At 28.4% G+C, this 18,459-nt stretch overlaps 1 protein-coding gene across 1 annotated transcript in view; it reads left to right on the top strand.

The window, feature by feature from the left end:
- Positions 1–247: 247 nt before the first annotated feature.
- LOC135930291 (uncharacterized) overlaps positions 248–18,459 on the top strand; it is a 41,901-nt gene continuing 23,689 nt past the window's right edge. The window contains exons 1-15 of the mRNA XM_065467072.1: positions 248–429; positions 477–569; positions 755–1,019; positions 2,733–2,883; positions 4,813–4,933; positions 5,735–5,963; positions 6,459–6,525; positions 6,910–7,671; positions 7,715–8,014; positions 8,399–8,460; positions 13,901–14,023; positions 14,874–15,149; positions 15,337–15,942; positions 16,151–16,341; positions 17,342–17,636. Coding sequence (XP_065323144.1) covers positions 248–429; positions 477–569; positions 755–1,019; positions 2,733–2,883; positions 4,813–4,933; positions 5,735–5,963; positions 6,459–6,525; positions 6,910–7,671; positions 7,715–8,014; positions 8,399–8,460; positions 13,901–14,023; positions 14,874–15,149; positions 15,337–15,942; positions 16,151–16,341; positions 17,342–17,636 — 3,723 coding nt within the window. The remainder of the gene's footprint in view (positions 430–476; positions 570–754; positions 1,020–2,732; positions 2,884–4,812; positions 4,934–5,734; positions 5,964–6,458; positions 6,526–6,909; positions 7,672–7,714; positions 8,015–8,398; positions 8,461–13,900; positions 14,024–14,873; positions 15,150–15,336; positions 15,943–16,150; positions 16,342–17,341; positions 17,637–18,459) is intronic.

The following is an 18,459-nucleotide window of genomic DNA, read 5'->3' as shown; positions in this document are numbered from 1 at the left end:
GACGTTTAAGCAACAGTTCTCGGACTGTTGCGTGTACAACTACGTACGGCTTGCCCACAAATGTGTGAAGGGCTCCTAATTTTTCTCCCATTAATTAACTATCCAGTTTGATGGATTTTTGAGGAAAACCTAGCGTAGCTCTGTTGTATCCACAACCAGAGGGCGAAAATGCTTTTATCACGTATCACGTATATATGATTGGCTTAAACATTCTCAAGCTCGGTTAAAATTTTTCAAATTTTAAACGATGGAAAAAAGCACACATGATCCATCTAATTGCAATAAAAAGGACGTTATAAAGCCAGCTAAACGAAAACGATTATCAAATGTAAAATATATTGACAGAGATCCGAAAATATTCCAAAAAAAATGTGAAAAAGTAGGCTGCCAAGTTCAAGTTCCAATATGCTTAATTAGAGCCTCTGAAAAGTTTAATCTAATTCACACATTATTTATCATAATTGTATTGTATTTAGATGTGCTGCCTTTACTATAACTACTTCTAGATGGTATCATATATCATCTAGTGAACATTTTTGCAATAAATGTTTTGAACATTTTTATCGAAAGTATGGATTTTTTTTATATAAAACTATTTATATATTAAGAAATTTATTTGACATTTAGTTTATTAAGTTTTAATATACTTAGATTATTTGATAACTATTTATTTGGCTGCATATATATTGATGCAATATAAAAAATAGCTTCTTTTTTTTAAATTAAATTTTATTTTATGCTTAATATGATGTAGTACAAAATCAGGGAACTCTATTTACAATGCATGGAAAGAAAAGTGGGTTTCTAATACACCAGCCCAACAAACCATTAAAACTTTTATGGCAGATCAGAAGCTCCCTTATTGGATTCAATGTAAATTAAATAATTGTCTTAAATGGAGGCAAATATCAAGTGATTATAAAGTTTCTAATGACTTCATAAAATATTACAAATGTGGATCTCAGATACCTGCTGGCAATGAGGAATTTGTAGATCATTGTGCCACCCCTGAAGATAAGGTATGATATGAATTATAATTCATTTTATATATTCAGATGGTTAGAATTTAGAAGGGGGAAATGAATGAATTTAGAATGAAAGTTTGTTATATATAAAATTAAATAAGATAATTAACCATTTCATAATTCTTCATTTTATACTAGTATTTCTATAATTTATAATTATTTTATACATATATATTTTTTTAATATTTAAAATATCTATTTTTTAAATTCATTATAAAAATTTAAAAAATTACAGTATGAGTTAAAATATAATATTTTTTAAACCATTTGAAAGTATTATTATATACTCAGATTTGTTTACTATACTTATGAAACTTATCAAACCCAATATTTTCTAAATAGGTTTGTGAACTGAATACTGACACAAATGAGAGTTCTAGGATCAATAAAATATAGATTTATCTCATGGACTAAAAAATATTAATATTGTCCTTTGCTTAATTGAATATCAAAGAAAAATGAATGACCTAAAACAATAAAGATTTTAAATATAAACACACATTTCTCATATCTATTCTATACCAATGCATTGATACTATTTCAGTATTAGAAGCTTTGCTATTAATTTATTTGAAATATACATATATATTAAAAATCAAAAAATACCAAATTTATTTATTTATTTTAATAATAATATTCATTTTCAAAGTTTTTAATCCTAGAGACATCCCCTTTATCAATATAGCATTTTTGATGACATTAGATGTGCCTTCTAATGGTGTGCTAGAAGTAGTGTATTTTTAAATAATTGTTTTATATTTTGAAAACTGTTACTATCAGAGTTGTTAAATGTGGTATCTGTATCCAAATACACTTTTATAAAAGTATCTTATCTGCATACTATTTATGATATATCTATATCTAAAATTTTATTCTACATTTTTTTATATAAAAATATTATTTGATTGAAATTTTTTTAATAAATATTTTATTATTGAATTAAAAAAATTTCTTAGATTGACTTATATTGTTAAAATTACATATGCCATCTAGAGGATTTTTTAAAAATGAGATTTTTCCTAATTAATTTCTTTGGCCCCACTCTGAAATTTTTTATATGAACAGTCTTGATTACAAAATATCTGAAATTTGGATAAATTAATTTTTTAATTGTGTTGATATGTCGCATTTTAAAAAAATAAATAATAATAAAAAAATATAATAATATATAAGAAAAATCTTAATTTAACTTTACGGACTGATTTTAATTTCTTTCATCACATTATTATATCTATCCATTAACTTAATAGTTTGTTATATAATTTTGTTAACACTACTAGTGACGAACTAAAATTGTTAACATTTCATGATTGGCTTTATATCATATAAAAATGAATGTAAAAAAGAAACATGTAGCACAAAAAAAATGTGAAGCTCGATATTGTTATTATATTTGAATTGAATGATCTATCCAATAAAACACATTTATATCCTCCCAATCTATTTTCGCGTATGTTTCAAATTGCAAATTAAAATTGGTAAAAATGGACTTAGATAGTAATGAAAAGTATATATATTATGAAATAATTAATTCTTCATCGGAAAATAGATGTAATGTAATAAAAACAAATGTTTAATCAATCTAAGGTATATCTATTATAAAAATAATTTTAGTTTACTATAAAAGTTTGATTTAAATCTTAAAAAAATCATAATTTTTCTTACCATATTTTATATATTAAAATTATATTATATTTCGCAATAAAGAGTGTCAGTGAAGCCATAAAAAGCGATTGGTGGTCTACATTGAATGCATATCCATTGCTCAAAGCATGCCCGTCAGTCCCTTACCTAATGCCATATTTTCCTGGTGGAGTTGAATCGAGTCCTCTTAATAAAAATACCATATCAAACCAAAGTTTATTTTTTTTTTTTAAAAAAGATAAATTTATTAAGTTTTAATCTTGTTTACAATCAGAGTTTGAAAAAAAAAATACAAAAAATTTATGATCTATAAAGATTTTTGATTAAATTTTAACTCAATATTTTATCCAGAAAAATATTACGCAGCCCTGAATATTTTGCTCATAGATGTCACAAGGATTTGGACATTATTAGCGGAATCTTGAGGCTTATGCAATATTTTTCTGAATAAAATATTGATTAGGTTAACCGGTTTTAAAATTAGGCTCAAATCGAGCCATTAAGAACACTACTCATAGAACCCTTCTTTTGCAAATTTAATCAATTGATCAAACAAGGGATGAAAATGTTTTTTTTTTTGGAAAATTAGTCCTTGTGTAGTTAAGCAGTTCAATTAAGCCATTTTTAGAATTAAGAATCTTGCCAAAATAATATTTCACAAGTCTCGAGATTTCGTTAAGAGTAGGGTAGGGTTATGCCGATATTAAATATAGGATCGGGCTGATATTTATAAAAAACCGATCCGATATTTTTTTTTATTATTCTTGGTTATTATGAATTTGTATAATTTATTTTATAAATGATATTTCATAATTAAATTAATGAGAGGAACTTAAAATACAATTTATTTGTTGTAATGTTTTAAAATTCAAATGTTAAAAAATTTTACACTATTTTTTTGTTATGTTATCTGCACAACAAGAAAAGAATTTTAAAATATCTAACGTGTCACATTCAGCTATATTGTTAAACGGCTCGATTTAACCAATTTTTAAGAACGGTTAACTCAAGATTTTGGCCAAAGGTAAATTACTCAAGCTTATTTATTTTATCTACATATGTTAGAAAAGTTTTCACTTCTATTCGCGATTTTCAAGCGGATGCAATAATATTTTGGCTAAAATCTTGATTTCGCCCTTTTTAAATGGCCAAGGGGAGAGCTGTTTGGCAAAACTACATTACCCATAAAAATCAATGAGATTAATTTTTGGAGAATAAAAAATATAATTGGTGGTTGGTTTTTTAAAAAAATAGACAATTGATATTTTTATGACTGTTGAAAGATAGATGGTAAATAAATTCATTATTAATATCGGATCTGTTTTTTGTGGAAAGACACAGTCTAGTTAATAGATGTTCAAGCCTTTCAGCCATCTATGAGCCACATTTCCAGGTTGCAAAATATTTTTTGGCAAAAATATTGTGTTAGCCATTCTTTTTAAAAATGGGGTGGTCTTTTAACAATATTTAACAAAATGTTTAAAATGATTTATCTTTGATTTATTATATCTAAAATAAGCGCATAATTTTATGTGATATATATATATGTATTAAAAAAAATATTAAAACTTATATATAAAAATAAATTAGTCTAATATAATATTAATTTAGTAGTTTCCATTTATAATTTATTATACTAAATTTTTCTATTTTAGGCTTTACCCTGCATTCACGGTTAGCGCGAATGGCATAGTATACAAAAATTAGTTATTATATTTATATCATTTTTTTCTATACTTCGCCACGAATTCGCGCAGAGTTACAGAGAAATGACCCTATAAAATTCTTTAATGCATATTTTTGATTTTCATTTACTCTTTTTTTAAAAAAATTATGCAACGAAGAGTTTTTAAAACTTATACATGTTCTAAAAAGTGGCAATGTAAACGTATATTTGTCGGGTGGGGAGGGGGTGTGTTTAACGTGATAACTTAATCGTTATATTTTTTTTCCTTATATAACTGTAACCGTTAATTTTTTTCTGGTAACATGTCCATCCTTGCCGGAACGAATGGACCCATTGAACCCATGTATGGTAAGCTAAGAATTTTTAACGAAATCAGGAATTCGTATTTTGAGCTTCTTTTTCTAAAAATTTAAAAACTCAGCTATTTTAAAAAAAATAATTATTATTTATGTTTAGAGTCTGAAGAATTTGAGAATTTCTATGTTAATAAACTATACTGCAATCCGAATAGGGCTCTTTGTGCTAGGCCTAACATTCTAGAAAATGATGAAGTCAAGGAATTTCCCCAATTTGCTAAGTATGTATTATATTTTATTACTTTTTCATAAAAATCATCAAATCTTTTGATTTCATCACTTATATGAACAGATTTTACAATTAACCTTTTTCTTATTTTTTAAATCTATTTAGGGTTGGCAAAATTTATCATATTTTAAAAAAAAATTTAAAAAATCGATTGAATATTTCAATTAAAGAAGCTACATATTTAGATTGAAAAATATACATCATAATCTGATTTATTTATAAAGGGATTTATATCGTGATTTAAAATCAAATTGATTGTTATTCAACCCTAATTCTATTACATGTATCCCCAGAGGTGTATCAATATCGCCTAGAGCCCTTCTATTTTTAAGTGCAGCCCAATCCAAGAGAAAAAAAAATTTGAAACATCTGTTTAAAAAACGCAGCCTGGAACGGGCTAAAAATGATATGACTAATCCGGGCTGAATTCGTTTACAATGAAAGTAATGTATATTTTTTAGTTCCAAATCTTGAGGTACCCAACGGTAAAGGGTTTCTTTTTTGAAGTAACATTTACATTACTAATAAATAAACGAAAAAAATATTTTCTAAATAACCTATTAATTTATTGGCAGTTGAATAGAATTCGATATCAACTTCTGGCGGTATTGACACCACACCACAATGTTTATCAGAATGATTATTCAGTGAAACTTGCCAAGAACGATACTTTACGCTAAACAATAATTTTATTTTCAATCAATTTTTCAAATTGAGTATCTGTAGAATCGAAGGTTTTCTTCGTTTACGTTTTCTTAAAGAAATTTTGTCATCCATTTTTTTTTCTTATAAGGGCGCCAGGTATTTATCTAGCTATAAGAAGTCTACTCTTAATGCTGTGGTACCGGAAACCAACAAAAATGATCGATTGGCAAGAATTGTACACCCACGTGATTTGCAGAGGCCTGATCCGAGTTCATTTGGCCAGCGTTTCTCGTCTCATTTTGGAGTTTATCGCCCGAAAAGGACTCATAAATACGGCTTTAGAGACCCCGGAAAACCCGTTATTGAAAGTGGAATGGGTAAATAATTTTTTATAAAATATTTCTATTTTTTTTTAAATTTTGAAGAAGTTGTTATGAATCAGGAAGGGTGTGCCAGCGTTGCCGGTCTAAAATGATATTATTTTATTTATTTTTTTTTTGGGGGGGGGGGGGGGCAAAATAATGTAAATTCCTATATGAATAAAATTAGCCACAAATTTCTTTCGCCGAATAAGAATTAATATTATAAAATTTGCCTGTTCTATATGCATCCAGAAAATTTTTAGTTAGTTTTAGAAATCTAGGACGGGTATCAAAATCTGAACGCCTGTCTTTTTTTTAGAATTTATTTATAAATGTCTTGTAACTTTTGTTAAATACCAGTGAGGAACAGACTACATGTTTTTTAAAAAACATGCAGAACAGGAAGCAGAACACTCCTCCCCCCCCCTCCATTTTTTTTAGTACAGGTACTAAATTCTGGTATAATGGAAAACTTTTTTTTATTTTTGGCCTTATAAAAAATTTCTTTAGGAAACTCATTTGGAGACGAGGGATTCTATCTGGGGAAGAATGTTGGAGGATCCAAGCTTAACTAAAGGTAAGCCTATGCGTGAGTCTTATTTCGATTAATAATTTGGCGTTGACTTTAACACGCAATTTATTTGATCTAGAATCTCGCAAATTCGATTAATTTTTAAATTAAACAAAAAAATCAATCTCCTTTATTTGATAAAAAAGGAGCATTTTCTATATTTTTTGAGAATATTTATATACATGTCTAATTTTTTTTACAAAAAATAAGGTTGGGCTAGAATTGTTTTAGAAATGATATGCCCGAGCTTAACTTCACGTCAACTTGCATGGCTTAAAATTTATTATTTGATTTTTGAAATTATTTTTTTCTCTATAATGTTTAAATTTGTTTTTATATAATCTAATTAAATTTAACCATGCCATTATTTCCTTATACCACTTACTATAGTTAATCATTCACCGGTGGCTGAAGATTCAAAACTAAACTTCGATCTCCTGAATTGTAGTCAAAAAGCTTCAAAGCAAGCTTTGTTTACTCTTGACAATTCCAGACCTACCGGTAACAATACAGGAGTTAGTACTGTGATGACTGGACTCCCTACAGCTACCGATTTTAACAAACTGCTGAACACTGTAAATTTGCTAAGCAAGCGCATTGATGCTATTGAATCCCACTCCTATGGAAGATCTAGCCTGTCCAGATTACACGCCCCCATTGCCTTCATTGACTCCTCAGGTGAAGATGAATGTATTGGTGCTCCCAGTAATACCCTTGCACCAATGCCAACAACCCTCATGCCCTTAAACGTTTCCAAATCATCCTCTTTCCCACCTACTCCATCCGAGAAAGTCGATAAACTCAAGACAATGCTTCGAGGTATTGAAGACGACCTTGCCCAGCCCCATTGCAAAGTCTCCCAGCGAGACCGCGCCGAAGTCAAATTCCTTCAAAAGCTCGTGAAGCGGATGAATCTTGGCCAAGATATGGTCGTGATTGATATCATCACAGAAAGAGTAAGAATTCTTATGCTTGCAATACATTGGAATTGGTCAACTATCTTCGCCCATGACTCATCATTCACAGCTAGATTTCTTGGAGCTGAGGATATCAAACCCATCACAGAGAAGCCCTTTCGTAAACCCCGCCGATCAGTGCCAAGCAGTCGGCGGGATATCCCCAAGAAGGCGATCTCCACTCGCGGTAAAAAGAAGATATAATTCCTCTCTACTTGATATGCAAAGGTTTTTTTTAGGACCAGACACCCAACTGTTTTTGTCAGGGCCACCTAAAAACTTTTTCAAGGCTCCCAATATAACATCCAGACAATGTGTTACTGATTCGAATTTGTACCTTGAACTTCCATCTTATCCTCCGTCCTTATGCTATATACGATACTGTTGCACCCAGTGGAACTCCATAGCACAGCTCCGTCGAACTCTTCTAGCTTCAATTACAGCTCCCCTTTGCTCATTGCTACAACTAAGTCAAAACTGGTTCCACAACTGTCCCTTTACCAAAACATTGCCATCAAACGCGAACCCTTTATTATACAGTTACAATTCGACGTCATTAAAACCACAATATTTTAAAGATTTAATATAATTAAGTTATTTTATTATTCATTCGTCATTATTTGTATTATAATCTATTATTATATTTTAAGATTTAAAATATTTTATTTTGAAATATATATATAAAACGCATATATATAAAAAATATATTAGAAGGAACATTAAGATATTCAAAAAAAATTTTTTAAAAGGTAATTAAAAAAGAATATCAAAGTGAAGACAAACAAAATTAACTTCTTGAGTCATACCGAGTATTGGACCAGCTTCGGGTTTAAAATTGCCTAAGGTGGTCAGGTCACCTCTAAAGAAATTCAAGGGAAAATTTTTATTTCTCTTATAGTTCTAATTTTCATTATGTGTTTCAGAGTTGTGCAAGAAATTTTTGAAGGACATTTTGAGTAAGATCTCGCTCAAAAATTTGAAGAAGGTATTTGAATATCTTATATTTAAAAAAAAAATTGAGCAATGCTCTTCAAAGATTGGAAATCCTTGAATATTTTTTATTTTAAAAAAACTTTGAGCAAATGATCTTTAAAGATCGAGATCATTGAAGATTTTTTATTTAAAAATAATTATGATCGTTTATGTTGTTCGTCTTATAAGATGTTATAAGAAATTAGTATTTTTATAAAATAAAATTAAAGTGGGTTAATTATAAAAGTTAAAATATATAAATTGTAAGCATGTTAAATTAAAATTTCAATCAAGATGTGCCATAAATAAGTGACGATGCCATATTCGTTATTTTTTAAATTTTTTTGCAAATGGAAAATTATATATAGTACTTAAGTTAAATTAAATCTAGTTGAAGATTTGGCACAGAAAAATGGCAATTTTAATGATCATTATTTTTAAACTTTTTTTGAAAATGGGTAAAAAATATATATTATAAACAAGTTATATAAATTCAACGAAGATGTATCATACATAGAAAAGTGACAGTTGTCATAATCGTTTTATTTTTGCTGAATATGGGCAAAAATATATAGTGTAAAAAAACGAATCGAATATCGAATAATTTATTATTCGTAAATTCTAAAGTTTATAAAAAATAGATTATATTTTGCAAAAATTAATTATAAACAGAAGTGGATGTTTTGAAATGACACTAACTAAAAAAACTAAATTAATTGTCATTAGCATATCAAAATTTACAGAAAATAAGCGGAATAAAACCCAATAATTTTATAAACGTTATCCAAACAAGTTGGCCAAAATCACCTGATTTTTAGATTTAGAATTGCTTATAATTATACATTATTTCTTCAATCTAATATTCTAAATTTTATTAAAATTTTCTTTTATAAACATCAAAATATAATACATAAAAAATACAATTATGGTAGATCTGAATTTGATAATAACCAGTTTTTTATGCATAAAGTCTTTCTTATGGTTTCTACCTTCAAAGACATTCTATTTTTCGTTATCATATTTGTCCCCTGAAAATAACGGCTCACATGAAGCTGAAGATCCTTGAATGGACAATATATCAATTGCCATTTTCGACAACACGGGAAAATGATCCCCATGCAATCTCCACCATTCTAGGGGGCTCTTATTAGAAGTAATTCTTAATTCATTAAGATAAGTTTGAACTCGCATATTGGTAAGATGATATTTTGTTTAAGGATTCTATCTATATTTGACTATTATTGCGTTATCTGATGTTGTATTTATAGTGTATTTCACTTTGCGTTGTATACATCCTTGAATTTTTGTAATAGATTTATTGTATCTATTTTATATGATGTTGGTAATTGTTGAAAAAATTCTAATTTTAGTCTTGGATCTAATATCGTTGATATTATTGTTTCAATATTTGTTAACTTGTAATAGTTTTCTATTTTCTCAATCGCATTGAGGGTGTTTATAAAAGTGTGGTCAAATGAGTTTAAATGTTCAATTAACGAAAAATAAAATGGGATCACAAGATTTAAGGTGGGATATGTGTTACCACAGATATCTTCAGTAAAATCAAAAAAAGTCTTTAATTTTTCTTGTATATTTATCAAAGACATCCAATTATTCTGGTAAAAAATAAAAATAGTAAATAAACCAATTAAAATACTTCACTCAGTTGTCTTCTATATCATCATATATCTGAGTCACAACTTCATCGATGATTAGTGCAGAGGTGATTTTTTTCTTACACATTATTTCTACCTTGCAGATTTTACATTTGGCAGTTTCTACTTTAGAATCATAAAGATAATGATTCCATATTAAGGAATTTTTCCGCCTTGCATTAATGGGTTCAGCTTGATCAGATATTGATTGGATAGATATATCTAGAACTAGTTGAGGATTGGCTTTGTCCATCACCACCTCCTCCATCAAGATTTTCAAATTGATATAAATATATTTAAAATTATATAAAATCTAAGTTTACCATCCTTCCGGAAACAGATCGTTGATATATTAGCAGCTGAAAGAAAAAATATTTAAAACAACTTAAGAAACATAAATTAATTAAATCTTCCGAACATTAGTAATTTTTTTAACCCTTCACTACACAGGTGGGGTAAATACAATATAATCTTTGTAATACAAAACCTAGTAGATATTCTGACCTGATTTTTACATTAGTTTAATATTTGTAACAAGGAATACAACTTCCAAATTTCATGATTATTGATTTGACAGTTTTTGAGATATATGTAATTTGTCGAACTCTGGGTAAAATATTCCCCACACCACATGTGTAATTACATTCTTTTTTGTTACTAATTATGATTATATATGGCAGGTTAATATATAAAATTGAATTTTTTTTATTTATTTCTATATTTTGATTAATATACATGACTTAAATTTAACATATGATTTATAATTTAATTATTCTAATGAAAGTAATTCTATAGGTAATAGATTTTGAATCAAGTGATGATTACTTTTTATTAGATAGCAATCACAATTCGGAGATTGAGGAATCACAGAGATATGTTTGATAATTTTAATGAAAACTGTAATAACTCTTATAGTGTTGGACAATATGTTGCAATTGATGAAATGCTTCCATCTTTTAGAAGGAAAATCCCTTTAAGCAATACATGCCAAATAAGCCTTCAAAATAATTCATGCCCTAATGGATTCAAGAATATTTTAATCTTTATAAATAAAATTATATACTGGCAATTTTAAATTGAGTAATAAACCTTTTGATGTGCTTGAAATACTAATTCAACCAATTTCTAAGACTAATATATATGTCATCACAGATAACTAGTTTACCAGATATGAACTTGCTAAACATTTGTTATTGTTAAATTCCCATTCATTAACTATAGTAGAAACCCTTAAGAAAAAATAAAAAGCAGATTCCAACATCATTTAATCTTTAAAAAGAAAGATATTTATTCAAGCTTATTTGCCTTTCAAGATAATATGACATTAGTGTCTTACACATACCAAAAAAGTATAAGCATGTTATTATGCTTTCTACCCTTCACAAAGGATTTTTTTTTGAGCAACTTTAGTAAAAATATCATAACTTTATCGAAATATAGAAATTTTATATTTATTATCTCTAAAAATTTTACATTGTTTAAAATTTTAGGTCTTAAATTTTATTATTATCTGAGATCAGCGTTGTGCATTTGACAGGTCAAATAAGATTCGGTCAATTGACCGATATTTGACCGGTCAAATATGGTCAAATTCAAATAGTAAAATGTATGGATATTAAATTATTTTCTAATTTCTATAATGAATTCGCTCTTTATGGCTGAGCAGTGGCGTAGCTAGAAATTTTCCTTAGAGGGGGTCCATACATATAAAAGCACTGGGGGCTTCGCCCCCAGACCCCTTTTAACGGGCCTTCGGCCCTTTTGCCCATAACCATATCTTCGATAATATATAATAAATATATTTTTAAATGCATCAATAATTTGTTTTATAATTTAGTAGATTATTCTCAATGACTTTATAATAATACTATCCAGAATAATTTCAATAGTAATATAATATCCTTCCACAAACATCAAAACCAGAAAAATATAAATATTATTGATATTTATTTGATATAAAGTCACCACTTATAAGTCTTTAACGTATAATCTAAAAATAAATTTTTGCTCTGGGAGGGGTCCAAACCCGAAAACCACCCCCGTAGCTACGCCACTGTGGCTGAGCCTTATTCTAATTTATATTCAATTTTATCATTTTCTTTAACATTTTTGAATCTTAGGTTATGAGATACTCCTACCAACTTCTGGTTGTCGAGATCAGTGTTGTTAAACACTACTTTTAAAAGTAGCGCGCTACCGCTATCGTATATTTCTTTTTCACAAATATATAAATAAAATTAATTAAAATAATTTACTTTGTTGGGGCATCAAACAAAATATAACATATGATTAGGGAAAAAATAAAGTAAAATGAAATGGAATGCACTAGGAAAATTTAATTTTATTTATTATTTACTTACGATTTACGAATATTAACGAAAAAATAAAATATTTACGAAAAATTATGAATATTTACGAATATTTATAAATAATTTTGAATAATAAGAATAATTTCGATTAATACGAATATTTACGATTAATACGAATAATTTCGAATAACACGAATAATTTCGAATCGAATAATAAAAATTTACTATTCGACGAATACTTTTTCTAAATATTCATTTCGAATCGAATAATTGTGATATTCGTATTCGTAAAATACGAATCGAAACGAATTGAATCGAATTTCGAATAACAAATAATTCGTTTTAGGCGTAAGTGTAAACATGTTTAATTGAACTATCAGATAATATATAATCATAAAAGTGATGATGATAGTTATTAAACCTTTTCTTTTGCGGTAAATAGTTAAAAATATATATCGTTAACATGATCAATATTAATGAAGACGTAAAATAATAAAGTGAGAATTGTTATATTCATTATTTATTAAATTTAAACGTAAAATAGAACTGATGATGTATAAAAATATATATTGTAAACCAGGCTGTAGTAAGAGGTCACCATCTTCATTTAAATTAGTGCTACAGATCCAATTTTTTAAAATAATATGGGCTTAGCATTTTAGAATTTCGTAAAAGTAATGTTTTACTAATCTACAATAACACACCCTTTAGGAGTAATAAGGTAAAAATCAAATTTAATCATAAATCCCAATTTTTAAATATTGTTATAATTAAAAGAAATCAAAATAAGCCTCACAATAAAGATAATTTCTAACACAAAGATATATATGCTAATTTATAATTGATAAATCTTTTTTAATGATTTACATATATAACACTCTGAAAATTTCACCTCTCTTCTAGAATATATCTTTTGCCTAACCATTAATAGCAAAAGTAAATTCAAAATTATTTGTAAAACCTATGTCCTAACCCTAAATCTAAGTCCAATCATTACATTGCAATTGATCATTATAATAGAATTTGAACTGTTAATAAATTTTATTCGAATCTATATAAGAGTATTCGAACCTTTAAAAATTTGTTTTGATTATTAAATATGTTATGAAATCTTAGGGAGATATTATTATTTTTATTTCTTTTATCGATTTTTTGGATTGTTATTATTTTTATTTTCTTTTATCGATTTTTTTGAATTGTGACTAATTTATTTTGACCAATTCTTGGAATTGTATTTTTTTGAAAAAGATTTTGTTTTTTTGCTTGGAAAATGAAAATAAAAAGTTGTATGAAAAATAATAAAATTGAAGAAAGAAAATTCATTCAGTATTAAGGAAATCTAACATTATTTAAGATTACATAAATCTCGACTTAGAAATTCGGCGACTTAGAAATTCAACAAATAAGGAATCTAACACTGGCGACGAACAGAGGAAATAACTAAAATTCGATATAAAAGTATCTAAGATGACACCATCGAATCCCATAGGGTGATCCTTTCTCAACATTTCATATTAAATTAGAGGCGTATTTCATATTGAACGATATATCTGACAACGAGAAAAAAAGGGCAGCACTCGTATCTGTATCGTCCACCTACGACTTAAATAAAGTAATTTTAAAATTCTCTCCCAAATCTATTAATAAAATTTAATATGACGATATATTAGATTCTTTGATAGCTAACGAAAAAAAAATAGGACCATTGGAAAGTTTCCAATTTGTTAAACGTACCCAAAGAGAGGGATAAACTAATTTGAAATTTTTAAATTCGTTAAAGGCTTTAGCATTGAAATGCAACTTCAAAATTTAAAAATGCAGATAATCAACGGATTGGAGAGATAAGAGATCAAAACAAAGTTATTATTAGAAGAGGACATGGGAGTAGAGGAAATCGAAAATATCCTCCGAACTATGGATTTGATAGAGGAAAAAGAAAAAGCAAAAGATATATTTTATTGTCAAGATGGAAATGATCGAGGCGAAGATAAAATAGAAAGTAATAAAAAAAATTATATACAAGATAATCAAAAGCTCAATAGTAATAATAATAGCCAGGAACGATATAGTGACAATTATCCTTACAAGACAAGATTGGATAATAGATTTATTAGATATAATTATTATAACAACTCGAAGTATGGAAGGCATAATAATGATAACCCGCAGTACAATTATAATAATAATGATAACAATTATAATAATAATGATAACAATTATAATAATAATGTTAACAAATATAGTAATAATGATAACAAATACTATCGATATAATTGGTAAGATAACAATGAATTTTATCATAAAACCAAATATCAATATTCTGATAAGATTAGGGGAAAGTACAGCACTAACAATAATAACTATAAATACAATGACAATCAATTTTACCAGACAAAAAAAACTTGCTTCAAATGCGGTAGTAACAAACATTTGATTAAATCTTGCGATCAAAAAACAACGAGGAAGATATATCCTATATATACTCGATGGATATCAAATCTTGTAAGGAAAAATTCAAAGTCAATCTAAGTATAGAGGGTAAGAAAATAAACATGATCCTAGATACAGGAGCATCAGTATCAATTATTTCGTTGAAGACTTGGAATACTATCAACTCCGATAAAATGATTCATGATTCGGGCACAAAATTAAGGACGTACGAAGGTAACGAAATAGCCATTATAGGTAGCGTGGACATGAAAGTTCAAATAAAAGATATCATAAAAAATCTACCTTTGGTTATAGTGAAATCTGATGGACCATCATTGGTAGGCATTAACTGGCTGAAGGAATTTAGAGAATTGATATGGAAAGAATCATATTAGGAGGGACCGAAGTGGACGATAATAATATAATAATATATATTACGTGGGACAAGAATTGAAAGCAATAACGGAAAAATACATAACAATATTCGATAAAAAGTTAGGAAAATTGAACAATATGGAAGTCCATCTGAATATAAAAGACAATGCGACCCCAAATTTTTGTGCCCCTAGGAAAATTTCATATGCTTTAGAAGAAAAGGTTGATGAGGAACTAACAAAATGGATCGAAAACGACGTAATAGAACCTATAAAGTATTCGGAATGTGCCAATCGTCTGATAATTAAGCCCAACGGGAGTATAAGGCTTTGCGTAGACTACAAAATAACTATAAATCTATGGATGATAGCGGATATATACCCTATCCCTAGAATACAGGAAATATTTAATAAATTAAGAAAAGGGGAAAAGTTTTCAACCATTGACTTTTCAAATGCATACCACCAAATAGTAATAGATTCTGATTCGAGGAAGTATTTAGCTATTAACACTCATAAAGGTCTGTTTCAATTCAAAAGAATGTTATTTGGAATAACTCCGGCGTCAGCAATCCAAATGACTATGGACCTAATTTTTGGGAAAATGATAGGAGTAGCATACTATATTGACGATTTAATAATCACAGGTTCTTCGGATGAAGATCATCTAAATAATCTAGAAAAAGTATTCCAACGAATGTCGGAATTCGGTCTAATTATGAAAAGAGTAAATTTCTTAAAGAAAAAGTAAAATATCAAGGTCACATCATATCCAGTAGAGGTCTTATGCCCTCAGAGGAGAAACTAGAAGCCATAAAGTATGCAACTCGGAGCCAGTTAATAAATTGCAGTCGTTATTAGGCCTTATGAATTATTACCATCGATTCATAAAAAAAATTTCAACGATTGCGCCACCCCTCTATGATTTATTAAAGAAAGGTAACACTTTCCTATGGACGGAAGAATGCAGATCAAGTATGGAAATTGTAAAGAAATGTTTGACCAATCCTCCAATAATCGTTCATTTTGATCCAGATAAAGAGATCCAACTCACTACGGATGCATCTATAAAAGATGTAGGAGCCGTACTATCTCATACCGAAAAATGCATCCGAGAATCCCATAGGTTTTGCTTCACGGACACTATCAATAGCAGAAAAAAACTACTCAACTATCGAAAGGGAAGCATTAGGGCTCGTATTCGGAATAAATAAATTTTATGAATATTTAGTAGGTCAAACTTTTACAATATGGACTGACCATAAACCACTTATATATATATATTCGGTAGCAAAAGTTCGGCAAATATAACGTCACCACGATTGCTCAAATGGTCTACTAATGCTAGGAGGGTACAATTGCGAGATAAAATACAAGGCTGACAAGGAAAACAAAGTGGCAAACGGACTCTCAAGATGCCCAATGGAAGATAATACCAAAGATCATAATGAAGTAGTATATTTTATAAACGAGTATTCTATATCAGCAGATTCGGAAAAAACTAGAAAACGAACGTTAAAAAAGTTAAAGGAAAGTATAAAAACTCAATTCAAGGTAAAAAATGACAATATACTCAAACAATATGAAATGTGCAAAAACAATTTATGGGAACAGATGGATGTTTATATAAAGGGGAAAGAATAATAATTCCAACAGAATTGCGGGAAAAAAATACTAAACAAATTACATAGTGGTCATCAAGGAATCGTCAGAATGAAAAGCTTAGCCAGGCAATATGTATGGTGGCCCGGAATTGACCGTGAAATAGAATAACTATGCCTTCAATGCGAATCGTGTAATACATGGGCAAACAATCCTCCAAAACAAGATCACCATTGAGAGAAAACGACAAGACCGTGGCAAAGAGTCAATATAGATTTCGCAGGACCGTTCAAAAACACCATGTGGCTAATATTGGTAGACGCTTTTACCAAATGGGTTGAGGTAAAAGGAATGACGACCACCACATAAGAGAGAACCATGGGGGTATTAGGTGAAATATTTCCTAGATGGGGATATCCGGAATCGTTAGTATCGGATAACGGACAGCAATACTAGTCGTCATTCGAAGAATATTGCAAGAGACATAGAATAAACCACATACTGACCCCTCCTTATCACCCGAGCTCCAACGGAGAGGCGGAACGGATGGTGAGAACAGTTAAAACTGCCATGGAGAAAAATGCAACCAATAACAAGTACAATAATTTAAACGAATTCTTCTTTTTAGCTTATAGAAACACCCAGCATACGACTACGGGACAAATCCCCGCACAGATGATATTTGGACGGAATGCTCGGAATCATCTCGAAATGATTAAAGAAACACATTTGAGCAAACGAGACGATACGCACGCAGATCAAAGAGGTTCATTTTTCATGATAGCACAATCAGTATGGACGAAAACTTATAGTGACAAAGTAAAGTGGATCAAGGGGACTATAGTGGGCCGATCGGGGAAGTTCCTATATACTGTGGATACCGCTAAGGGCCAGTGGAAGAGACATAAGGATCAAATTAGAAAATCTTTTTAAAAAAGGGAGATGTTTAGAGAGATATTATTATTTTTATTTCTTTTATCAATTTTTTGGATTGTTATTATTTTTATTTTCTTTTATCGATTTTTTTAAACTGTGACTAATTTTTTTTGACCAATTCTTGGAATTGTATTTTTTTAAGAAAGATTTTGTTTTTTTTTCTTGGAAAATGAAAATAAAAAGTTGTATGTAAAATAATAAAATTGAAGAAAGAAAATCCATTCAGCATTAAGGAACTAACATTATTTACGTAATTCTCGACTTAGAAAGTCGGCAACTTAGAAATTCAACAAATAAGGAATCTAACAAAATATAAATAACTATTATATAGCTATTTTTAGTGATAACAACACATACCCAAGTTGTATAGAAATGTTCTCAGTCATAAAATTTATTTTATCTTATTTTCTAAATATTTATAATAATAATCTGTTTAAAAAATTATATTTTGAGAAGATCGATAATGTTACAACATTTTTTAATGTTCCTAGTCTTACCTTAACAACTTTATTTTGTGCTTCATTAATTGTCATTTCAAAAAGTATTCCTTAATTTTGTGATAACTTCATTAAAATCATATCATTTATTGAAATAAGACAATATATTTGCAGAGTTTAATAACTGAATAATTCAAAATCTTATATAAATAATGGAAGAGATTTAATTATTGTTTTATCAATCAGTTGTAAAGAGATATAGACGTTGA

The sequence above is a fragment of the Gordionus sp. m RMFG-2023 genome, chromosome 5 (assembly GCF_954871325.1).
Source record: "Gordionus sp. m RMFG-2023 chromosome 5, tfGorSpeb1-WG-v2, whole genome shotgun sequence".
NCBI classification, from domain to species: domain Eukaryota; kingdom Metazoa; phylum Nematomorpha; class Gordioida; order Chordodea; family Parachordodidae; genus Gordionus; species Gordionus sp. m RMFG-2023.
The sequence above is the reverse complement of the archived record's forward strand: the minus strand, read 5'-3'. Positions and strand labels throughout refer to the sequence as shown.